Here is a 26,186-nt window from a genome sequence, read left to right on the forward strand (position 1 = left end):
TAAATGCGCCGCAGCTGCCCAATGAGAGGGCGCGAGCCGATGACCCGGAAGCAGAGGGCTGCGGGTGCCGGGGTAGGACTGAGTCAGTGGTTGGCGGGAGCGGCGGCTGTGGCGTCGCCGCTGCTGGGCGCTTTGGGGCCGGAGAGGTGCGTGAGGGGCCTCGGCGCTTCAGCGACGCGCGGGGGGGCTCTCCCGGCGCGAGGCTGGGGCCAGCCGGGCCGGGCCGGGCCGGGCCGGGCCCGCGGGACTGGGCGGGGAGCGGAGCGGAGCTGACAGCGTCGTGGGAGGCGCCTGGCAGCCTCGCTCGGCGCTGGCGGCTGGGCTCCGAAGGGGAGAGGAGTGAGCAGCGGGGGGCTGGGGGGCACCCACGCGGCTCAGTTGCCGGAGGTGTGTTTCCTTAAGGACCTAAGCTAATAACATCGAGGAAACTTTGAATTAAACTGGTCTGGCCAGCTGTGTTGGTGAAATATCTTAAAAGCAAGAAGCTTACTTGAGAAGCAACTGGGGTTAATTTGGCCTCAGTAAGAAACCTAACTGTGTAAGTGATCTGGCTACAGTAACTGTATGGTGGTGTGTCATCTTGCTGAATGACAAAAAAGACTGTAACTGCAGAGAGCTTTTTTGCATCTTGGTGATGTCCGTGAAAAGCCTAGGTGGTTCCCAAGCAAAAAAAAAAAAAAAAAAAAAAAAAAAATCAATCTCTAGTGCTGAGACCTTCAGACTGCTAACTCAGCAGAATCTGTCATAGAGCTCAAATACAAAGCTATTTTTACACACTGTATAATTAAAGATGTGTTTTCCCTGAAGACTTAAACTGAAGGAAGCCTGTCCTGGGGCTGGAAGGGATGATGCTCTTCTCAGTCAGGTATCTCACCTCCTCTTGTGCTAGCGCTGGAACCTGATTTGCTTGAAAACTGGTCAAATACATTGAAGTAGTAAGTCATAGACAGGCAGGCTTTTCTTCTAGCTGACAACTAACTCCTCCTTTTAGTGGGGAAGTATAGAGGCTGTGTCTGCAGTTGGGTTGGTAAAGTCATCAAACAATATTTTAATGTTTTGCATAAGAGTATTCTCATTTACAGTTTTGTGGTTCTGATTAACTGTGTTCTTAGTTAGACACATACTGACCTTTAAAGGGGTGCATTAGAAAACAGAATTTACAGGTAGTGATTCATCATTTGTTGTCCTTCAGCTGAAAACTGAGCAGTTCTGTATGTATTTTCTGGTATGTGCAGTGACTTAATCTCCCAGCACTTTTTTGTTTTAACGCTGATTGTCAATAATAGCACAATATTTGCTGTTGTTGCTGAAGTCTGTATAGACAGCTTTGAATGTGTAAGTAGGTTAGTTAATCTCTGGAATTACATGTTAAGTCTAAATATATTGGGCTTAAATATAGCTTTTTTTCTTTTTAGATATGGTATTACAGTAAATTTTATTTGAGTCACAAATACTTTTTCTTTATGCAATGTATAATGCTTGCCTTTTCAAACTTTGTATGTAGGTCTTCATCCTGTAAAAAGACATCAATATCCTGATTTAGTCCACTGAAAATGAAGCAAGATTCTACTAGAAATGCTGCTTACACTGTGGATTGTGAAGATTATGTGCACGTGGTAAAATTCAATCCATTTGATTGTGGAGACGCATGTTCCCTAATTGCATATGGTGGCAATAATTATGTAGTTATTGGGACTTGCAGATTTCAGGTTAGTTTGTGTTGTGCTGAGATTGTTTATTAGTTGCTTCCTAAAACTTAATTTTTCCAGCAGCTCTGGTGCTCAAAGACCCAGCTCAAAGCTGCTTTTCTGTTTCCCCTCACTCCATTTTAGCAGGCAGTCTCTTACCTTTTGTTCTCTGAGAAAATACATATTTTGCTTATATGTATTTTATACAAGTTGGTATAATTGAATAGTGAACAGTGCACTATGACATTACTGTTTTGGTATTATGAAGAGATTGCAATGAAACAGTAGTAAGCAATCCCATCTTTATTATCTCTTGGTGTTGGTGACTGCTCCTTGGTAACTTAGGCAGACAGCTTTGAAATACATAGCTTAATATTTGCTGTTCATTGTGCAGACTGTAATTTTTTGTCACAATCAGCTCCTTTCTTTGCATACTTTATTCTCTGTATATGTGCTATTTAGTTTTAACTCTCTTCTACAAGTTTCAACTTAACTGAAAAATGGCAACGATTATGATATTTTGAAGATAGAATATTTTTGTTTTCCAGACCTGTTTTGCTTTTGTTTTCCTTTGGATCTCTCTAACAAATTGTTAGAAACCAAGATATGTTTTCTTACTCATAGTTTTTTTTTTTTTTTTTTTTTTTTTTTCATGTAAATCATGTAATGGAAATATTTTAATACTGTGTACTGTATATCCTGTATCAGGTTCTCTAATGAGCTTTTTGTGGCCTAGGTGCTTGAAAAACCAATAGGAGAACATTCTTGTCTTTGGAATCTACTTCTAAGATTTTTTTCTTCTTGAACTCCAGTTTCTATTATACAATATTATTTTTGCACTTAAATATTTGACAAAACAGTATAGCTGCTCTATTATTATTCCTCAAAGTCTTATGGTTAGAAATTTTCTGAAAAGTACCTAGTGCTAACGAAAAAACCCTATTGTGCTCTGTATTGCCCTCTGCCATGTTTTTAGTGTAGGTTTTGAAAGGGGCATAATATAAAGCTCTGACAATGCAGGTACAAGCATTTTTTTTTCTTTTCTGCTCCTGTAGTGCTCTCCTATCCCTCTGTGCGTCCTTCACATTTAAAGTCATTGTGTTTTGAAGGAATATAAGCAGGTTTATTTGAAGCTGTCTGCTTCACTGAGTCCCAACTCTGTCTAATCTTTGCCACCATCCAGTGTGCTCGCCTCTGAGGAGAATAGACAAGGCAGTAGGTATGGGCAAGTTAGATATACTTAGGTGTAAGTTTCTAGCCCTTCCTGTTTGAAAAATGTTGTTCTTGAAAGGACAGAATTATTCCACAGTGCAAAATGAACTCAGAGAATAGAGCCTAAATCGCATGCTTGCTTTTGTTCTCATTGTTTCTTTCAATTGCAGTATTTTCTTATCATTCTGTTATCAATAGCTTTAATTATATCTAAGTAGATATTACTTGCCCAAAGAATGGGCTCGATGTCTCTGTAACTTGATTCTGACTTCTGTGTTCTGCATTGTACTGTGGCCTGAGACCAGCATTTTTTTTTTTTTTTTTTTTGCTAGTATTTACATATTTTCAAGTAAGTATATCCAAGTTTTCGCTGTGAAGGAGTTACAATCTTTTTTAATACAACTTAAAAGCCTTTCAACTTCATACTAGTCTGAATTGTTAGCAATCACAAAGACACTGTTCTAGCTTAACTAACTGTAACTAACTGTATATCCTGTAGGAGGAGGATGCCGAAGTGGAAGGGATGCAGTATAAGACACTAAGAACGTTTCATCATGGAATCCGAGTTGATGCCATTGCATGGAGTCCAGAAACTAGGCTTGATGCTTTACCTCCTCAGTTAAGGTATTTAACTATACAAGTACAATAAATGCTCATCTCTTATCTGTTCACTCTAATTCCTTAAACCAAACTAAGTTTAAAGCTTTGGGGTGAAATCTAGTTTTGTAGAAATCCCTGGCACATCTCTGATCGCTTCATTAGAATGACTATTTCATTCTTAAGGTCATCCTTGTTTTCTGTTTTGTGTCATGTCCCCTTACTCTCCACTATTGAACTAGTGATAAATACTTTTTTTTTTTTCCCTCCAAATTCAATATTTTAATGGTGCTAAAATATAGTTAGTCCTTTCTTCATACTTCTATCAAGAAAGAACTCTGAGAAACTTTGCTGTGGATGAAACTGATATAATATCCTGTCCCTTATGAAGCTACACGTAATGTTCTATGTAATACGGGCTGTGTTTAGGAGCAAGTCTGATGCAATTTATGAGACCAGTTGGGGTGTAGGTCTAGAAAGAGAGTGAACTGGTAAATATGTGCTTACCAAGAATGGAAATGTTCTCAGTAGCTTGTAAGTGCCTTCAAAATTCTCATTTTTTTTTTTTATTGTAGCAAGCTATATATTTATACAGTCTTTTGTTTAAAATATATTAAAAGCTCGTTTATAGTCTTATGTTTAGGTGTCTGAAAACAATCTCCAAGGTAAATTTCAGTGACAGATACGAGACTTAGTTAATAGTTGGTTCAGAACTAGCTTTGTAACAAAGCTTCTATTTCCTTCCATTAAAAAGTATTCTTGCCATTCATTCATCCTGTGCTATAGATAAGCTCAGTTATAATTTTGAATGCCTGCTGCACAAACAGTTAGATAATCAAAAGATGAATTATAAATTTAAAAAAAATAATAATTTCCTCTTGAATGTCACTTTTCATCTTTAACTTGGTGTGGAAATCTGTAAAGAGGCTACTGTGTTAGTTGATAAAAGCTTTTCTGTGTGCAATGATTCTAGATTTTGTACTGCTGCTTCTGATAGGAAGTTAAGGCTATTTACTTCAGACTTGCAGGACAAGAATGAATATAAGGTAAGGTGATTTTAAACTATTTAAACAACTATTTTTGGTTTTTATTCTTTTACTGTTTATGTTAAGCAACTAAGCTGATTTTAAACATTTCTTCAGTCCCTAGCAGGGTGTAATCTTTAACTCCCCATCTGTCCCATTTCAGCTAATGTTCTGCATGAGATAGATCATGGGTGTTGCAGCTCCTATAGTTATCTCTAAGGAAAGTCATTGTATTGCCTTTTCTATCTTTAAAAGTGGGAATAACGTTGTTTGTTTGCTATACAATCTTTTGATTAACATTTATGTAACAATTGAACCCAATTTTAGAAAAGGAAGTAGAGGCTTATGCGTGGTCTAAAACATACTCATAAATAGAATATTTTACAGGTAACGTTCAACCACCATGATGGAAAAGGCTCTATTGCATATGAAGACCTGTAAAGTTTCATGTACACTTTTTAACAGCCAACTTTGCTTGTTGGAACCCTCAATAAGGAAAGATACTTAGTACGTTATTTCTATCAGTAGGGATCTGGAAAATTGCCACAAAAATCTTTCATACAGTAGCAAATTTTAAGAAGGAATATTGAATTTAACTCTAACTAAAGCCAACTACAGAAAACATGCTCATAGGCTGTCATTTTTTATTTTTGTTTCAGAAATAAAGTAAATGTCTACTTGAAATACAATTTCCTTTTATTTCAGTTTGGATGGTAATGTTCTTAAACTAGTGATATAAAAGATGTCAGTTCTAGATACTACCTCCTCTTTATAAACTGAAGATCTGTTTTGTTTTGAAGCATCTACATCTGAACTCCTACATCTCTCATCAAGGACTTAGACATGTACATATTCTTCAAAATTCTGCCTTTGAAACAATATCCTAACCCAAGTAGTAATATACTTATGCTAACTAGTTTGAATTTTTGTTGAGGTCTCAGCCAGGAACAAGCAAATATAGTTAATAATTTTTTTTAAAAAAAGTCAAGAGTGCTTCTTCTTGTTTAGTACTTTGGGGTATGATAGAGCCTCTGTTAGTGAGTTTTTATGTAGTATAAAGGGGAAGCAATTTGACATTCCATTGTGTTTTGGTAATGTGTATTAGTAAGACAATAATATCCATCATACAGAAAGTAAATGAGCTGCAGATGTCACCTATGCGGTCATACTGATAATGGAGTGAATAAAGCCATGGCATAAAAAGTAAAGATGAATATAACTGGAAAATACATTATACTTTCTTTAGAGAAAACATTCTTTGTTATTGCGTACATTCCCCTACCCATTTCCTTCTTTCATGCTTGATCCATCATCTAGCTGGCTCTCACATGGCTTTGTCACCCAGACAATGGGATACCTGACAGAGTTGCAAACAACTTTGGCACTTCTAGCAAAATATTTCTGTAAGTTTTTTAAAGAAGTTAAAGCTGTTTGCTTGTGAATTTAAGTTTAAATCACTCCTTATCAATGTGATCTATTTATATGTATTTATATAATATCTGCAAGTCTCTTGATACTGCAAGCAACAGGTTTTGTTATACAGATTTTAAAAAGTTAAAAGATCTATCAAGAAACTTAATGTTCCATGTTATATCTATTGCAAATTGAGAAATTTATATAACTCCATTCATTCTCTCTTCTGTAAACTTACAGATAGTTATCAATGGCAGGGCAGAGGATGGTTGAATGATGAGTAGAAATAATGTGTGAAAACTTGATGGTATAGGTGCTAAATTCAGCCGGCAAGTACTTTTTGATTTTTTGGATTCACGAGGAGCCTGATTTTAGCAGGTGTTCTATGGCAAGTCTCTTGACTTCAGTGGACTATGCTGCCATGGATGAGTGTTGTTTTTCCCTATTTGCAATAAACATCAAAGCTATTATTAATAAACATCCAATAAAAATAATTAACAAATCCTTATGGTTTTGCATAAAATTGAAAGTGGTAGCTGTGACTCTTACTGTTACACCTCTTCCCACCCCCTTGTCTAGTTCATAGAAGGTACTCTTCTGCAGCTTTCGGAGCAGACTTCTCTTCATGGCTATACCAGCTTTCAGGCTCTTGCACATCAGCATGAAAAACAGACAACACTAAAGACTAGAAATTCCCAGGAGATCTTACAATAATAATCATTTCTAAGTTCTTTTCTAGATTATTGTTAACAGATGATTCAGAAGAGCAAACATGGCAACTCAGCAGCATAGTCAACTGAACACTTTTTTTCATAATGGAATTTCTGTGATTGGTTACTATTTTCACAGTTCTGACAAGGTTTTCTGGCTTCTGGTCAGCACAAGTGAAACTTGCACTTCTAATTCAGGGGAATTTATTATACAGTAGCTTTGATTAGATACCCAGAAATAAGTTTGAAATGCTCCTTTCACATTAAGGTGACAAATATCTTTAATGTAAAAAGGTTCTACAGCAAATAGGTTCTTCCACCTTTAGGACTTCTTCCTATGTGAAATGCTATTATTTACAATTGCAAACTTCTATTGCAAAAAGAAGTTCATTGTATAACACTTCAGAATATTTTTTTTTTTTTTTTTGTGATAGGGAGCATGTACAGAGACTACAGATGATATAGCAATACCGAGACCACAGATGATATAGCAATACAACACAAATTGGACACAAGAACGTGGTATTTAGGCTGAGCAAGCCATATGTACTAGCAATTTAGGAGTTATTTTGCCACAGAAGGAAATGAGCAATTACAGTATCTTAATTGTTCAACTCCAGTTTATATGAATAAGCTACTGAAGTGTCTGTTGATAAAGATAAATGGATCATAGAGTTTTATGTTTGTTTAGGGTTTTTTGCTCAATTGAAGAGGAGCTGTGTGTGCTTCTTCATTTTTGGTTCTTAGACAGTACTAATAAGTTTTAGCTGTTAGCTTTGTTCCTACCAGGTCTATCACTTAGTCTATGAACCTCATTCAGGATGTACCCAAGACGAAGGAAAAAGTAAAAATTCATCCTGTATATGAATCCATCATTCTTTTTCTTATTTTTTGCCTCAAAATGCCCCAACAATTCAAAAACATCATTTTCATCAACATAAATATACTAGTTCACATCCTTTTCCTTCGCTAATGAGATCCTTACTTTTAGGTAATCCATCCATCTTATAGCTGGATGATTATTGCCCTATATACTTTTTCACAAGAAAAAAGTTAACACCTAACTCAAGTTGAAAGTATTTTATGTAATCTCAGGTGTTCACAGATTCTCAATTAGCTATGTTTGAATTGATTTAATAAACAGGCTTGATATACTAGTTTCCTAGTTACATGCAATTGGAACCTCAGGCAAAACTATTTCATAAACTTGGGTTTGAAATTCATGATGAAAAAATGGAAGACTGGTTCGTTGTGTAATGAATACTTTATACATGGGATTTTTAGAAAAGGTACAAAACATTCAAATACAACTGAAGTAAGTATGTAATGACAGTTAAAGTGTAGTCTCTGAACATTGTCTTTTATAGTAAACATATAGTATGTTACTTCTGGAGGGATATACAGAGTAATCTTACGCTGGTTCTCAGTGGAAAAACTGTCTTGATGTAATTATCGTCAATGAACTTCAAGCATACTGAGTTTTCCATTGTTTTGTCAACATGACTAATCCAAACTTCATGGGTTGCATCAAGCCCAGAACAACAAACACACGGTAAAATGTGACTGATAGAGCTTTCTGAAATCTTTTCTTCTTTTTGAGGTTATCATTTGGAAATGTATTGTGACTTCTTTCTCCCTTCTCCTTCAAATTTTGTGTAATAGCATATTTCATCAGAACTATGGAAGTAAAATGATGCAAGAATTTCAGAACACTGAAATCTTTCTAAAGGCTTGCATTTCTGCCTAAGTAATTTAGTATTGTTTAAAGATGGATTGGTTTTAGTATAATCCGTTGCGTTTTATTAAAATAGTAGCTATTGGAAAAAATTAAACTGGCTGCTGAAAATTTTTTGGTATTCAATTGACTAGGCTGTCATAAAATCTTTGGAGAAGGGACTTAACTATTGTGTGTGCATTACAAATTAGTTTTGGTCAGTTGTGTAGGTAGCTCTTTTGAGGAACAAGTAAGCTTGGAGAGCAGATAGCTGGAGAAATGATTGTTTTCATTTCACCTTGTTTTTCTCTGCAACATCTCTATGTCATGCTGTTATCCAGATGGATGTTTTCCTTTTCTTTTTCTGATACCTTGCTAGCAAAACTGGAGCAGCCATACCTTGAGACTTAATCTGTGGGGCTGAAGGGGATAGAACAGTAGCAGACATAACAGCTACACATGCGTATTTGGTTTTATGTCATAAACTCTATTGATGTTGTTAATAAGAAAAAGCATGTTAGAGCCTCACATTCAACAACTGATATCTTAACTGAATACAAATTTTCTGATGTGACCAGATGATTTAATCTTACCTAGGCTTCATGTGAACAAATTTCAAAGTACTTCAGACTTTGACTAGACCCCAAATGAGAAATTTTGCATGCTTGCTTAATGCCAAATGTGTGTAAGTTCTACTTACGTGGAATTGATACTAAAAATATATCTTGATGTTTTGGACAAGATAACTTTATATTTTAAGGATTTTTAGCTATCCAACTTTTATTTTTTACTAAAAACTGTGGAATTTATATTTATTCAGGAAAGGTATGCTGTTGATTTTCATTATGGATAAATTTCAGTATTTTGGAACAAAAAAATCATGATTAATGAATTTCAATCCAGAACAATAATGTTCAATGTGAGATGACTTAACGTTTATTGATATAACTGTAAAGGTTTACTTTTGACTGGAAGTTCACATGTGTATTCACACTGTGGGTGCCTATATGCTATTATTTGAGAATGGATAATCTTAACTTCCTAGTAAGAAGTGTGTGTGCACTGTACTTCATTTTCCTTCATCTCCTCACAAGAGCATATAAAGCAGACAGCACAAAGCACGGTGTTTGTTTCTCTGAAATCTTTGATAGAAATTGTACTTGATTGTTGAAGAAAAGGATGTTATATGGCTTGCTTTTGTTTACCTGCTGTTGCTTTCTCAGTTTTCATTTTATTAAAGCCTTTAGTATGCATCATTCTTTGTGTTTCATCTCCTTTCATTGAGACTTTTTTCACTGTTTTTTCTAAAGGTAGCCTTTTGGTCCTTTGCTTTCTTTAATGAACATCTCTTGAGCAATGTGCATGCTGACTGCTTGGGGAAACGGCATATACCAGACAAGTGACTGGTTTATTGCTGCATCAGAAAAAAACACTCCTGTGGCTTGCAGTAATCCTCAGTAAGAACATACATCAGGACTATCATTCAGAGATAAGAGTTATTAATCAGGGTTCTTTAAGCTGTGTGGACCATGTGTACATTCACTTCCTGCCCATTCTCCTCTCTTTCTGCGATTTATCATCTGTTTGCAAAACTAAATGGCTGAAAGGAAGACGGAACAGTTCTGATGACATCCACTTATTTCTGTCAAGCAAGAACATCAATCTGAGCTCTATGGTAACTACAAGGAATAGCAGTCTGTTCGCCTACGGTGTGAATGTACACATGAATTAGGCCTCTTAAAGAACTTCAGTTACTGATGAATAACTTCTTTTTTTTTCCCCCACATGTAAAATGATAGCTTCATTTTACACTCATACATCTTTCCTTTAGTGGGTCTATTAAATACATTGCAGACTGCTAGAACAGTCAGCTCTGTTACAAAAATTTGTAACATTAAGATAAAAATATTTATTTTTTCTGTTTGACAGACATTTGATGGCCACTCAGATTACATTAATGATCTGGTATTTGCTCCCAAAGAAGGCCAGGAAGTTGCAAGCGTGAGTGATGATCATACCTGCAGGTATGTATTTTGTTCAAAATATCACTGAAGTAGTGCTATGGAGGTTTTATGTTCTGTCTTGAAACTGTGATCTGTACAGACTTTCTATTCTGTAATCAGATAAGGCAAATTTAAAACCAGTATACCTATGTGAACTTGTTAGCTTACTCAAATTTATTAGCCTTACTAGGAGATTCCATAGTCTAAGGACAGTACCGTACTAACATGGTGGTGTCCTGGTAGTTTGTAATACCAAGCAACATATTTAAGTTCTGTTGGCAACTGAAAATAAAGGGGAAATATGGCTAAATACTTTTGAAAAACACGAAATAAGGTTTTGTAGGACAGGAGGTTGTTCCTTCTTGTCAGAAGGTTTCCCCAACCTCTTCTCATAGTGCATATGAATCTACAGAGTTGCTATTCTTCACCCCTGCGGTGCAGCTCACAGTTGGGAAGAAGGAGGGAGCTGCTGTGCATTGTTAGCAAGTTGTTGTAATAATGGCGGCAAGCTTGAAAGAGTGTCATCTTTTGACTTTTCTTTAAGATAGCTGGGATAATTCAAAATTTGGCTCAACTAAGGAACCGTTTTAGTTTTTCAATGATATATGGGTTATATATTTGCTCCTAAAAGTTAGCAACTTATAAATTCCTAGATAAAGGAACAAGTTATGCTTAGAAAAAAAAATCTTATTTTTTTAGATGAGCTTTAAAAAAAAAAGAAGAAAGAAAGAGTCTTCTGTTTGAAGCAAGCTTCTACCTGCTAAGAGACAAGGGAGTAGCTTGGGGATGGTTATTCTGTGTATGAGATTTTCTAAAGGACAGATCATCAGGTGGTATACATCACAGTCTAGTGGCTTTAGTTGAGTTACTCTGTCTTTAATTAATTTAAAATCTGAAAGGCCAGTGATTTTTTTCTTAATACTGCTAGGGAACTCAGAAATATTACTTTGACCAGTAGGAAGACTTTCTGTAGCTGTCCTCTGTCTCTTCCCAACAAAATCATTAGGAATAAGTAGTAGAAATGTATGACTTACTCCAAGTTTGTTCTGATTCATTTCCTATCCTTGATTTCTTCATTAAATCTAAACTAACATTGTATGTTCATTTAGCAAAGAGCTATATGTTTGGGGTTTTTTTATTTAATGAAATGCTCAGTGTTCCTGGGATGAAAGAAATCTATTTTAAAGCTATAGCCTACTTGATATTAAGTTAAAGGGAAATAAAAATGATAAAATTAATGTATGTTATCAAGATTTAAACTTAATAATTTTCAGGAACTTTGAAAGATGTTTTATGCAGTAAGCCATGAAGTCTTTGGTTAAAAGCCATGGGAAATAAGTAGGATTTTTTTTGGCTACTTGAGTTCTTATTTTTTCCATTCATGCATGTGGAGCATGAAGACTTTTTTATTGAATTTAAAGGTTACACTTTCAAAGCTAATGGAAAATGCATTCCCTGGGACTTACCAAAATCATTCCTTACTTACTGTGTAATTTGCTTCAACAGTAATGTAAGAAGAGGAATCATTTTTCTGTCTGTACTGAATTTCTGTTCTGAATTTTTCTTTTCTCAGACTACATCATCTATTAATTCGTTTGGAATGAAGTACTTGAACAATTAGTACAAGAACACATGCTTTCCAATGTTTGCATATTGCTCTGTTAGAGTTTCACTTTTAGGTGTTAATAATGACATAGTTAATGTCTCAGCATAGAATCATAGAATCAGTAAGGTTGGAAGGGACCTCGGCGATCATCTAGTCCAACCCCCCTGCTCAAGCAGGGTCACCTAGAGCATGTTAGACAGGGTTGCATCCAGGCGGGCTTTGCATATCTCCAGAGAAGGAGACTCCACAACCTCTCTGGGCAACCTGTGCCAGTGCTCCGTCACTCTCACAGTGAAGAAATTCCTCCTCACGTTCGGGGGAACTTCCTGTGCTTCAATTTCTGCCCATTGCCTCTTTTTCTGCCACATGGGACAACTGAAAAGAATTTAGCCCCATCCCCTTGACAGCCTCCCTTCAGGTACTTGTACACATTGCTAAGATCCCCCCTCAGTCTTCTCTTCCCCAGGCTGAAGAGGCCCAGCTCTCGCAGCCGTTCCTCATAGGGCAGATGCTCCAGCCCTCTGATCATCTTCGTAGCCCTACGCTGGACTCCTTCCAGTAGCTCCATGTCTCTCTTGTACTGGGGAGCCCAGAACTGGACACAGTACTCGAGATGAGGCCTCACCAGGGCTGAGGAGAGCAGCAGGATCACCTCCCTTGACCTACTGGCAACACTCTTCCTAATGCACCCCAGGAGACCATTGGCCTTCTTAGCCACAAGGGCACATTGCTGGCTCATGGTCAACTTGTCATCCACCAGCACTCCCAGGTCCTTCTCTGCAGAGCTGCTCTCCAGCAGGTCAGCCCCCAGCTTGTACTGGTGCCTAGGGTTATTTCTCCCTAGGTGCAGGACCCTGCACTTGCCCTTGTTGAACTTTATAAGGTTGTTCTCTGCCCAGCTCTCCAGCCTGTCCAGGTCTCTCTGAATGGCAGTGCAGCCCTCAGGTGTGTCAGCCACTCCTCCCAGCTTGGTATCATCAGCAAACTTGCTGAGGAGGCACTCTGCCCCTTCATCCAGGAAATCTTCATCCAGCATACAGATCTCTCAGAGTATATGCAAACAACTTTAGATCTTTCGTGATTTTCACTCAGCAGTAAGGTTAGTGGAGATATCTAAAGGAACTGGTAATGGGTTGCCTTAATCTGGGTTAACTCATCTTCAATTTTCATACGTTAAACAGTGTTGCCAAAAGCTGCAACAGTGACATCTCAGACCTGGGTTTGGTTTTTTGGATGGAAGACAGTCAGTGTGAGTTGGATAGTGCATAAGACCATGATCATGTATTCAAAGAAGTTTTTCCCTTTAAAATGTTACTGTGGAGTTCAGCAGTTCTTGCTGTTTCTTGCATGTAGTCTTTGTAGATCTGGTAGGTCTTGCAACACTAGATTCTTTTTCTCAGCTACAAAGTAGAACTGAACTAAAACTTTTGTATAAGAATAATTACAGTAGCCATCTGTGTTAGGCAGCTAAAATAGATGTTCTATATGCATTCATAGATGAGGAAAGATATTAGTGTATAAATATGGCCTACACTTCATATATCTTGTGTTTCTCTACTCCTAGAATCTTAAAACTAATAACCTTAGAAAGTAGTTTGTCTGAAAGAAGTCACCTTTAGAAGATGCGTAAACCCCATCATGTTGCAGTTATTCATAATCTTATTTATTTTAAAGATCAAAATTCCCCTAGTTGTATCTGCAAAGTCATTTGAAAAATTTAAATTCTGTCTTAAAATTTTTATCTTTCTTATTTTTTTCCCCAAGAATGGCTGTATTTTAAGATGGATGAAGCTGTTCATAAGCATATAGTTAATATATCTTTGGCAGGATACTGTCCTTTCAAACTTTGCCCTTTTTTTTTATACTAGACTATAAAGTAAACTGATGGACAGCTGCCTGTATTTCACTTTTTTATGCATTTTATAATTGCTTTAATCTTTCATGAAAATTGTAAAGAAAGTTATTTTGAAAGTGTGATTGCAAAATTTAAATAAGGTTTAAGTACTGTTAAATTATTAGTTTAACAAAATTTTAGTGGTCATGCATGTGTAATATAGAGTACAATTAAAATAAATATAAAACTAAACATCTTGTCATAAAGAATTTGATTTTGAGATGTTTATACATTTTTGCGTAGAGCCAGATGTGATCATAGCAGTAATCAAAAGAAAATTTGCTCTTGAATCTAAGCTATTTTTTTCCAAATCAACTTGTTTTTTCATGATACAACTGTATATTTTTTGTTTCAGTTGCACATAAATACTTCATCGATTTTTGAAACTGGAGTAATTTGCTTGTCTGCTTTATGGTATCTTAAGATCTTTTACAGTAGCTTAAAGGAATATTTCATTTATTTTTTTTTAAATCATGTTACGGCATTATACATGTCTCTGAACATTTGCATTAAGTGTAGGAACACATGCATATCACTTTGCTAATGAGAACTATGTTACTATGTTTGCAACTCCCTGTGCACCACTCTAAAAATATATATATATATATATATATATATTGTTGGCTCTCTTCATTATGATTTGGAAGCACAATATAGGAGCTGCAGGGATTCAGATGTACAAATCATTTTGTTCTGATACTTAATAAAGCCTTTGCAGAAAGAACATAGGAAGTGTTTGGAAAACAGTATGAGCTTAACAGACACCCCTTGGCTGTTGGTAGTTCTTGCCCCTATCTAATGTTTCTTGAATTATTTCCTGCAAAATATCCTGTTAAAAATCACTACTCTCCCACTTGTGCTAAAAATTAACCTCTGACTGCTAAGGTGTTGGCTATTCTGACCAGACTGCTGAGATGGAACTTGAATCTGAACTGATGCTACCTCATAGCCCACCCTTTTATTTAAGTAATTTTTTTTTTTAAACTATCAGTATCAGGCCTTTCATAGTGGCAGCATGGGACTCTGTCATGGTCATCAAGTCAAGTGCTGGATTGGCTTCTGGTTTGGGGTATTTTTAATGAGGAGGATTCAGCTCTTTATTATTTATTTTTATTTCTTGAACTAAGCTTACTCTCTCCTTTGTGTGTAGCAGAAAAGAATACACAGTTGGCACATTCGCTGCTTCATCTGAATGTATTCACTATTTGACTCCTTTCTGAGTTCAACTAATGACTGCTCAGCTACTTAGGTCATGGCTTATGGAGCTTCATGAAAAAAGGACTTTGAAATTATCTATCAGTCACTGTCAAGTTCAGTCTTCTCTGTTTCACATATCACAAATGCCAGTCCCTCAGAGAGATTTGGTCCATGGGCAGAGTTTGGTATCACTGCAAATTAAATTAATTAGAGTCCCAAAGTTTACTGCGGTGTCTTTTGGTTTTCTTTTTTTTTTTAAGGATTTTTGGGGGTTATTCTTGTGTTATTTTGTTTAAGTCTGTCTATAATATGACAATATGAATAAAAGCAAATGATGACTCTTTTCCTTTTTTTGTCATATGTTCTTTAATCCAGTGCCAGCACAGGTTGCTCTCGTGTGTTACCTTGTTAGTTCAATGAATGTTTCAGTCTTTGGCCATGTTGACAAACTGCCATTCTTGTTTATTGCTGCCTCCAAAATTCTATTTTATCAGTATCTTCCCGTTTTTAGGGATTTTTGCAAAGATTCTCCCCTCTCTCTCTCCCCTTCTCTCCCCCCCCCCCCCAAAAAAAAAAAAAAAAAAAAAAAAAAACTCTGTATCTAATTTCATGTTATTGTAACTTTAATCTGATTGTTGTTATATAATTCCTTGGTGTCTCTTTATGTAAGCAATGTCATACCAAAATATTATTCTTTCTGCAGAATGCTCATTACATTTATCAAGCCAGTTATGTATTTTAATAGATTAAAATAAAAGAGGACTTTGGATTATTGTCCCCTGAATGCAGCCTTATACAGCTTCTGTTGTACTCTGTAGTCACTAGGCAAGTATTAAATGGGCTCCTGCTGTGGTATCAGCAAGCTTTAAAAAAAGAAATTAAAAAATCACTTCCTGCATCAAACATTTGGATTGTTATTTCAGTTTGGTCTTAAGTGTGAATGAATGAGAGTTTAATTAGGAAGTATTCAGAACATTCAGAGAAATTTATGAAATGATAGCTATTTCCTGTGCAACACATTATGACTTATGTTGAGGGTCATGCAATCCTAGAAATTAATCTAACCTATAAATTGTTAAAAATTGAAATGGTTTCATTAGATTTAATTGGCAATCACCTTATATTTTAGAAGCTCACTGGCAGAATTGGAGTTGACTTATTCAATAATGGTCATCTCTGAAGCATGTAGTTGTAGGTCTACATTAGAAACAGGAAGCTGATAGATACCTAAAGCAGCTATTTTTTTTCCTTATTTGAAAGGCTACAACTGAAGTTTTACATTGTTACCAAAAAAAAAAAAAAATAGTTTAGTCACTGACTTTGTTTCAGATACACAAATACTACTACCACAGAAATAACTTTATCTCAGTTGTTTCTGAGTTGTGCCTGTCCTTGCAGTGCCTATTAGTGACAGTCAGCTGAAACACCTGAGATAATACATGTGCAGTTCCCTTACCTCTCATGCTTCTGCCATCATTGCAGGTAATAATCACAACTCAACAGTTTTAGCCAAAACCAGATTGTTACTTGAATATCAAAGTTGATACTACAAGATGCAAGAGGGAAGATGCTTAGGTTTTAATGTTGAAGGTTTCTAATGACTACTTCAACACTGTCGTTTCCTTTGGCCACCAGAAGAAAATGGTGAGCATGGGTCAGCTTTCTGAAAGTGGAGTATTTACACATCTACTGTAAGGAGAAGGCTTTTATTTTAATGGTTCAAGATTATGTGAAGGCAACACTGCACAGGCACAAATTTAGAAATCTGCATGCTGAGTCCAGAGCCAGTTTAAGATAGGTGTGTCTAGTGGGCTAGTGCTAGGCAGCTCAGATAAATTTCCTCTTTTCCCCCAGGTAAGTGTTCCTGTGACAGCTCTTTTGCAAAGTGCACTAATAGGGAGTTCTGATATCTACGACTGCTCCAAGTTCTGCCATGGGGAGCTGTTAGCTGGGAAGTGCACTGTGATTTATATGTATTTAAAGTCTTTATTTTAGTCTGTAAGAGAAAATAAATGGCTAGTAATTACCGTTTATTTTATGTTTAGCATTACATTTGTCTCTTTGTATGAATACTTACAATCTCTTCCCACAGATTGTTTATTAAATAGACCTCTATATTTACAGTAGGAAAGCAAACAGAATTTGGAAAGGTGCTTCCCTAGGCAGGGTTGTATATTACTTCATTAGTTCTTCACAACCTACTCGCATGCTTAAAGAAAGCCCTTGTAGAATCCAGGCACTTTCCCTTTTTCTTGAAGGTCACAAAAGTATTCTGAGTGTTAACACTAGGGTAAAAGGTTTGGATTTTTTTTTCTTTAATTCAGTGTACTATCTTTCTTGGGGAAGTTCACTAGAATTTGTAGCAGTCTTCATCTCTACAAAACAAAGTTCTTAAGCATATTTTTGAATCAGTTTTTTTCCCATTATCAAAACAACAGAGAACAACAAACTGGGAATATGACAGTGTGAACTGAAACAATACAGATTTTTTTTCATATAAATGCAATTACTCCATTGGAATTTCCTTCCTCTTGCAAAAGGCAGTCTGGGATTTTTGCAAGCCTGAATGGCTAGCACCTGTGCTCAGATGTAATGCAGAAAAGCATGGATCATCTTATGCTTTGTCATTATCATTACTTGGGTATCAATCCACTGACTAGGAGAAAAAGTGCTGCTTTCTGACACCCTTTGGCAGGACCAAAATTTTTATTGGATGTATTTCATCCATGTATCTAACAATCTAATTTTGACTAGCTTAGAAAATTTGAAAAGAGTGTGCTCTAAAGTGATAATGCTAAAAGCTGCTTGCTATGTCATTGATTTATCACTAGTAACAATACCTTAACAAGTAAAACAACTCTTTTCTTATTAATTCTTTTGTTGAGCTGTATACAGTTGTTGTTATTTGTCATTTTTGAAAGAATTACCTTATAGCTGTTCTGGAGCACTACCTTTGAATCAAACCAAGATGCTGCAGAATTTTTGTCTCATTCTTCCTCACTCCCTCTAATCTGAGTTTTCACCTGGCTTTCTAATTTTGTCATCACTCCTCCTCTCTTCCTGAGGAGCACTGGTGCAGCTTCCAAGCTAAATTTTTACAGTTCCATTTCATCCTGCTTTTTTTTCACATCCCACCCCATATCCTCCTTGGTAACTACTTCCATACAGACTTGATAAAAGACCTGAGACCTGGCCAGTGTTGGTTGTATTTTCCATAGCATTAACCAATCTCTGCATTTCCATTTTCATTCTGTGAGATCTTCACCTTGCTCCTTGTGCTCAAAGTGGAATGACTTTCTTCTTTATCATGTGGTCTCTGTAACAGGACTCTTACTTCTCCTTAGTCCACTAAGTTTTTCAGGGGAGATGGGACCTTTTCATGATCGATTTTTGCTTTCCTCCTAATTTTTGCAGTCATGCAATCTGATCTGTAGAAAAATGCATGTTCATGCCTTCTTACCTTGTCTTGTATTGCTTTGGCTAAAAATGTCTTCACTATAATTGAATGTTGTGTCTGCAATGTTTGAAGGTGCACGAGCATAACATCTCCCAAATAACTTTGTTAATCTCCCAAATAACTTTGTTAATCTTCCTTTCTCCCTGTCTCCTGGAGTTACAAGGAAATTTCACTCTGGAATAGTTAACTTGGATATTATAAGAAAGCTTATTGGACATGTTTAAGAATAGGTCAGACAGTAATTTTGAGTATAGTTGATCCTACTTTGTGGTAGGGAATTCTGTTAGAGTCAAGGTTTCTTCTAGCTCACAAGTCTACTCTACTTTTCCCCACCCCCTTAAGGACTATTGCAAAGCTTATGCTAAAAGCATTCCTTTTTCACTTGTCACTTAGGAGGATTTAAGAATTGTCCGAAGGTTACAATATGTTTTTGTTCTTATATTTTTCCCAAGGATGATTTTTTCCGCTTAGAATAATTCAGTATTCAGAAAGTTAGAATATAAAATAAGGGTAATCTCTGTTGCCACAAGACAGGTTTTCAGATAGTCTAATGAAAGCTTCGCCAACTCTAATAGCAGTCATCATGAAGCCTACATAAAATATAGTTGTTTTAATGTAATTAAAATATTTCTGTGCTTTGAGATAACTGTAATTGTCATTGATTTGTTAATAATAGGAGGCAAAAAATGAAATATTTTTACATATCTTCAATGGCATTTGCACATATGTATAATTTTGTATTAGTTTAAACGTAGAGTACTGCAGCATCAGATTTCTCATTCCTTAGTTATCTAGAAATTAATGAATTCACTGAGAAGATTACTTACCATTTGAGGTTATCATTATTCAAACTTTGGCCTTTATTTGAACTTTGGTTATTCAGACTTTTTCCCTTAAAAATTATTGTGGCAGCTTTTTTGAAGCCCAATAAAAACCCTGTAGAACAACTTTTGGGAGGAGGAGGAGAGGGAAGAGAGTGACACTGTGCAGGGTGACAAAAAAAAAGGGTGGGGAATTTGTGGACTTCAAAGTGGACTTTATGATTTTGTATCAAAGCAAACTAATCATGTTAGCAGGGCTTTTTGGACATGCATGTTCTGGAATACTGGACTAGGAAAATAGAAGTATAAGGAAAAAGGAGAATGGGAGACAAGATGCTCAAACTTTATAGATTGATTTACATGAAAGGAAGGTGGAGAAAACAGGAGATCTTATTTTTCAGCATCTGCAACTGAATAAGTTAATATTTCTGAGTAATTGAGTAACTGAAATCCAGTTTGGCTAAAATTTTGGGTTTTGCACATTTATTACTTCTCTTAGTCACAGAAATACTAAAAAAGACTTTATTGAATACATATGTAACTATAAACTGTCATAATAACATGGATTTCATGCATTCAGTCAAGGATTTATTTTGAAATATATTGTCTCTTTATTTGCAAAACTAATTGATGTTATATTTACTATTGATAAAGTAAGAAAATACAGAAGAGTGGTATTTATACCTTTTTTTCCTCTCCTATAGGGTTCATTACTAACAATCTTACCATTCTGGGAAAATAAGAGATACAAACTTGGAATTTTATAAACAACAAAGTTAGGGAGAAAGCATAAATTTTTGTCTCAACACCTAATAACCTCCTTCACTTCAGGGAAGGAAACATGATGGCATGCTCCCTTGGTCAAAATGATTCACCATCTTCTATTATATCATAATTTTCTCCCTGCACAGTAAATACACATGGAAAGTGTTGATTTGACTTGGACAAATCTACAAGGCAAAATTTCTGGCAGTAGAAGAAAGTATTGTATGTTTCTAGATTACCTAATCAAGTAGATATTTCATTTTTTAAACAGTTGTCAGTTTTTTGTTTTGTTTTTTTTTAATAGAGACACTGATCCTTCAAGATTAGAGACCCTGTGAGTTCTACAGGGAAAACAAATAGATCTGTTGTGGTTTGGCATAAGAAGATAACATTGTTCATTAAATATTTTTACTTTATTTGGGTATATTTTGTCTAGACTTGTGATTTATTATTTAAGAGTTTTTTGAAATCTTAAAGCTGTAAACACCATGGTGAGATATAAACTGAAAAAGTCTGGAGGAGGACAGCAAAAATGCTCTAGAATAAACAATAATACTGCATAGTCACTCAACTATAAAGACTAAGAAGAAACTTAAATTTGGCCATTTCTAAGGCTTTGCATGTCTAGGAGGGAGGATAGAGGTATATATTTCTGTATGAACATGTATATTAAATACTATACAGACTTACAGTTGGGGTTGCTATTTTTGCAATTGTGATACCTTTGTCCTACAACTGAGCTACTGATTTTGTAGGAAGAGAGGCCACTGAGGAGTGGCTGAGATGTAAAATACCCTCAGTTGTGTTTTTGTTGTATCTTATAAACTAAGCAGGTTCATTGCTCCTTAACACTCATATGGAATGCATCCAGAGAAAACTCACTCACTCATCGGAACTAGTGTTGGTGATTTAGCATACTCCTCCCTGTCAATCAGTGCTTACCCAGTACTGTTGGTTGATTCATTTTATTAATTTATTTTTAACTGCCTGATATGCACAGTAGATGTCTCTAAATCAAAAGGTTAAACCAAAACGTGTGATACATTTATTGAAAGCTTACCGTGACTTTTTGTGGTCTAGTATACCTTTGCCACAGATCCTTTTCCTTTGCTTTAGCTTCATTTTTAGTTTCTTGTTTCTATTACTAAATCTTGTCTTTCTGGGGGAAAAAAAATGTAAAGTCAAATATTAGTTGAGCAAAGTGCTTTAGTACATCATCTAATTACCCTTTTCATGGTAATGTGGATGATTTAAGTTGCTTGGTACTTTGCTATAGTTTGCTCATACCAGTCAGACAAATACTGAGCTTCCCACTTTGTGTCATCTCACTGTTGTTTGTGGTGTAACACAAAGGCTGCAATATTGAGTTAGGAATAAAATGAGCAAGTTTCATCTAGGTTTCATGTCTAGACAGCTGAACTTTTGAATTATTTGGATGTTACCCATTCAACAGAGGTTTTGCCTAGTTTGTCAAAATTTAAAATATTATCTTTAATAACATAAATGTTTAATTTTGTGTGGTACAAGTTACTATCATGAAAGTTGTATTTATTGTTACAATTTATATTTAACATAAGACATTGAAATTCCCTTTGTTATCTCAAAGCAAATGTTAAGAGACTGACAGATACTAGTTTATTTTATTGCCCTAGCAGACTGTTCATAAGTACATGGCTGTAATTACCATGTTAAATGTGTGAGCTTTAATAACCTGATAACTAGGCAATCAAAACAAAGAAATATTAATCATAGAGTAGGAATATGTAGTTAGAATTTAACCACGTGCATCTCCAGACTTCTAAAAATAACATTTCTAGTTCTGTGCGTGATACAATGGAAGATATCAGCACCCACTGCTTTCATTGACTTTATCCTGAAGTACTAAGCATCTGCAAATTTCATTCTAAGTGTTCTGTTAGTCTATTTATTCTTGAAGTGATAAAACTTAAATACCACATTTCATTATTTCATTTGCTCACTTCCCTTGTTAAAACTGTGAATTTATTGGAGCACTGCATGTTAATGTGCAGTCAAATACTTTACTTTTTTTTTTTTTTTTTTTTTTTTTTTTTTTTTTTTTTTACTTTAGGATCTGGGATTTGGAAGGAAATGAGAAGGCCCATTTTGTTTTACGTTCTCCTGGAATGAGTGTTTGCTGGCATCCTGAGGAGGCTTTTAAGGTTGAACTTTGCAGCTTTTTTTTCCTTTAAAACAACATGAGGATGTACTTCTCTAAATTGACTCGCTGATGTGATAGTAAGATTGAAGTTTGAGGAACCAGTGTACCTTGTAACTGTATATTGGTTGAATCTGTTAATTTGAAGTCACTGTAAATTAATTCCCATTTACTCCCATTTTCCTCATCTTACCCTCAGTCCCTCACTCCTCCCTTCAAAAATATTCCTTCTTGATTCCAGGCATCACTTGTTGATAACTGATCTGCTGATTGCGTATTCATTTACAGTCACCAGAAAGAAGTGCAAGTTTTTCTCAGCCTTGGTAATAAGGTTCACCAGTAATACAGGCTCCTCTGAAGCAAGCCAAGTATTGAAAAATATCTGTTCTGAAGTTAGCAAGGAATTTTGTTCTGCTCTTGCTTGAAATATGTGCTGAAAAATGAAAAAAAAATCAATAGACTGTAATTTTATGTTTGTATGTCTGCTCTCCTGGGAAGAATTAATCAGCTGATATATATCAAAGTATTTAGTGTTGTTAATGGCCTAGCCCTTGCAATCTTGGATTTAATCTTTCTGTTGTACCAATCAATAACTGCCTTAAGCATCTAAATGGTTCAGATGACTACAAAATTTCTAACATAGAAAAGCAGTCAAATAAAGTATGAAAATACCTGGGTGGCAATAGGGAAAAAGGATCAGTTTTCTTATCACACTTCCCACCAATATCCAGTCTTCACTAAGAATAATGGTGATTCAGGTAGCATCAAATTTAATGCATTTGCTACTGGGCGACTTAACACAGTTAACACACTAGTTAACACAGTAAAATTACTGGATTAGCCCAAAACTTAACTGCAAAATCTCAAAATATTACACAGCTCTACGCATATTAACTTGTCTTTTCCTTGACCTTTATCAGGCAGCAGTCACAGTTTTCTTTTAAAGAAAGACCCCTTCAGAAAGCTAGTGCAACTTTACGGGCTGATTGCTTCAAAGGTTATTGCAGGTCGAAATGCTTACTGCGTCATGTCCGTTAGATTAAAAACCAGAATATTTCTGTGCCAGTTTTCTTTTGCAAAACAAACTTGGATGATACTTGGGAGGGTATTTACTTTGATGTTTCTTTATCTTCCTTAAGTATTCTTGATGTCCTTCTGAGGAATCATTGAGAAAAGCTCTTTTATCATTTACTTAGAAAGCTCTTTCTACTAACTACGTGAATGTATTATATGGATGAACCAAAAGACGCTATACAAAATTATTAAGCATGAATCCAGATTCTGCAATTACACTGATCAGTATTGTTTTCTTGTACAGCACTATCTCTTTGTCGGTTCATTGTACTTGGGAGAGGAACTTCTTATTTTTAAAAGCATAACTATTTTTATGATTCTGAAAATACAGTACATCTGTGGTTGTGAACTGGAGCTTCTGGGTGCCATAATTATACACAAAGATGTATGTTAGGATGTATATAGTGAGATAAAATCATGTAATAATTTATATATATTGTATAACAAGTATAGATTAAAATGCTTTTATATATTTATTATATAATATAACTGGAAGAGTGTTCAGGTGAATGTTTTGTGGTACGACGTGTACTCATGTTAAGTCCAAATATTAATACTTCTTTGCAGCTATACTATGTTTGCATATCTGCAACAGTAAAGTAATTGCTTTACTACTTTTTAGAGTAGAAAAGCTATTAAGATTCAGTACATGCTAAGATGTTTACAAAGTTTTATGAGAATGCACTTTTTAATTTCTCTTCCAGTTGATGGTAGCAGAGAAGAATGGAACAATACGATTCTATGACCTGATAACCCAGCAGGCTATTCTGTCTCTGGAGTGTGAACAAACACCACTGATGTCAGCAGACTGGTGTTTAAAGAATACTCTTAAAATTGGAGCAGTTGCTGGAAGTGATTGGCTAATTTGGGACATTGCCCGCTCCAGGTATTAGAATAACCAGGAGGGATTTCTCTGTTTTCTCCTTAAGTAGTACTCGAGAAGATGTAGCCACTTTTTGTTAATCACTGAGTGTTGGTGCAGTATATATTGCATCACCTACTCAATAAGTAAATGAAAACTCATCAGGATTTATGAAATCAATACAGACCATTCACTTTCATGCTTATTTCTACCAATACACATCTGTTTTTTTTAAAAAAAAAAGTGTTTCTTTTTGTCCATTTGAGATGACATCTCTACTGTTTACATCTCATTGCAAGCTTTATGCATCTGTCTAATTTCATTATAACTTCTAAATCATACACACATAATTACTGAGCCATAAGAAACTGAAAAACTACTTCAGTTTTCCTACTCCTAATTGAGATGTTAGCTCCAGGAATGCTCAAGTTTTCCCTCAGCATTTTCATGAGCAGTTTGCCCCTTCACTGTTTAAATGATATGCCTTTGGTACTTAGAGTATAAACTGTGGTTGTATGCAGAACAATTTTTTAAACTAAAACAGATGTTTTAGTTATCCACAGGATAAGAGACCTGTCCATGTGGATCGAGCCAGATTATTCAGGTATAAGTGTTGTCTCTATTTTGTATTTTCTCTCTCTATAAATATACCTATATGCATGCAGTTGTGAGTGTAGAGACCCAATTCTGTCTCATTTGAATTTTTAGGAGGAGTCAGTCTATAAGCTTAGTGAAACTTGCATATGAATAATATTTCCATTAATTTATTCTGTTTCAACAGTATGTATATGGGACTGAGGGTGAGGTATTGTTTAAAATGAGCCATTTCTCTAAGTTTAATTATCTGGTTCTAATGGAATATCTGGTGGCTTCATATAGATAATTGCAAGGGCAAGAACTCAAGTTTGTGTGTGCTTCTGATAGTCTAATGGTGATATTTGAAAGATACATTCATTTTATTCCTAGATGGTCCCGAGTGAATGAAAATCTGTTTGCAACCACTGGATATCCAGGCAAGACAAATACTCAACTCCTGGTACATCATTTAGGACATCCTCAGGTAAATTTTTGGTTTCAGCTATTTGGATATAGTTACTTCTGTTCACTTTAAATGAAGCTGGTAAATAGTTACAAGGTACAATTAAAAACTAGACAAAGCCATCCAGAAATGCTGCTTTGTTTATTTGTGTTATTTTCTTATCCCTGCTGAAAGAAAAGCACATTGCATTTAACCTGTTATTTAATATATTTTTTGGTATTTCTAATTCTGAAGAGGATAAATTAGCTGGTCTTGTATTCTTCAGGTTTGAACTAAATATATTTTAAATTGTTAATGAAAATATATCCGGAGACAATGCATGTACGTAGGAAATACATTTTTTTGTTGTTGCTAAAATTAGCATGCATTTGTGAAGGTCACAGTAAAAATATTATCTCAAAAAGTACTAGTTGTGAGTAACTGTAAGAGGAAGTAATTTCATTTAAAAAGAATTCTAACTTTGAAATATGCATTTGAAATCATAATAATGATAATTGAAGTAATTCTTTTGTCACGGAATATTTTGTTGTATCTTATTTAATATGTAGCAAGTAACTGCTAGAACTAGAGGTAGCAGATAATCAGATTTTTCAGCTTGATTTCTCTTTTATTTTAACTGTATTTGATAAGGAGCATTAAATCTAATCTAAATTATTTATTTATGCAATTTGGTATATGTGGTATAGTAATCATTTACATTGTATATTTTATTTATATTTCTCTCTCTGTCTCTGTCTCTTCTTTTTAAGCCCATTCTTATTGGCACCGCAGCTGTAGGATCTGGTTTGACATGGCACAGAACTCTTCCATTATGTGCAGTCGGAGGAGATCATAAAATTTTCTTTTGGGTGACTGAAATGTAAAATAAGCTTTTGTTTGGATTATTATACTATAATGTCCTTTCTGTAGCAAAACATAAAGGAATTTACTCTT

The 26,186-nt window shown here is 35.4% G+C and overlaps 1 protein-coding gene across 2 annotated transcripts; it reads left to right on the forward strand.

Moving 5' to 3' along the window:
* The first annotated feature begins 59 nt into the window (after positions 1-59).
* NUP37 (nucleoporin 37) lies at positions 60-26,186 on the forward strand. 2 transcript variants are annotated; one of them, XM_062569645.1, is made up of 10 exons: positions 60-146; positions 1,505-1,709; positions 3,400-3,524; positions 4,471-4,543; positions 10,289-10,383; positions 22,192-22,282; positions 24,057-24,238; positions 24,759-24,818; positions 25,181-25,274; positions 26,003-26,186. In XM_062569645.1, the coding sequence occupies exons 2-10, from the start codon at positions 1,554-1,556 to the stop codon at positions 26,114-26,116; spliced, it is 990 nt and encodes a 329-aa protein (XP_062425629.1). In that variant the 5' UTR covers positions 60-146; positions 1,505-1,553; the 3' UTR covers positions 26,117-26,186. The 2 variants fall into 2 exon arrangements, with proteins under 2 accessions (XP_062425629.1, XP_062425639.1); XM_062569655.1 differs by having other exon boundaries at positions 24,768-24,818.

This window comes from Rhea pennata, chromosome 1 (genome assembly GCF_028389875.1).
Source record: "Rhea pennata isolate bPtePen1 chromosome 1, bPtePen1.pri, whole genome shotgun sequence".
NCBI classification, from domain to species: Eukaryota; Metazoa; Chordata; class Aves; order Rheiformes; family Rheidae; genus Rhea; species Rhea pennata.

Bases quoted from the DNA above. Each gene is read 5' to 3' on its own strand.
- NUP37 (XM_062569645.1), top strand. From the start codon at position 1,554: ATGAAGCAAGATTCTACTAGAAATGCTGCTTACACTGTGGATTGTGAA. The intron at 10,384-22,191 runs GTATGTATTTTG...TTTTTACTTTAG, and splicing joins AGTGATGATCATACCTGCAG to GATCTGGGATTTGGAAGGAA. The intron at 24,819-25,180 runs GTATAAGTGTTG...TTTTATTCCTAG, and splicing joins GATCGAGCCAGATTATTCAG to ATGGTCCCGAGTGAATGAAA.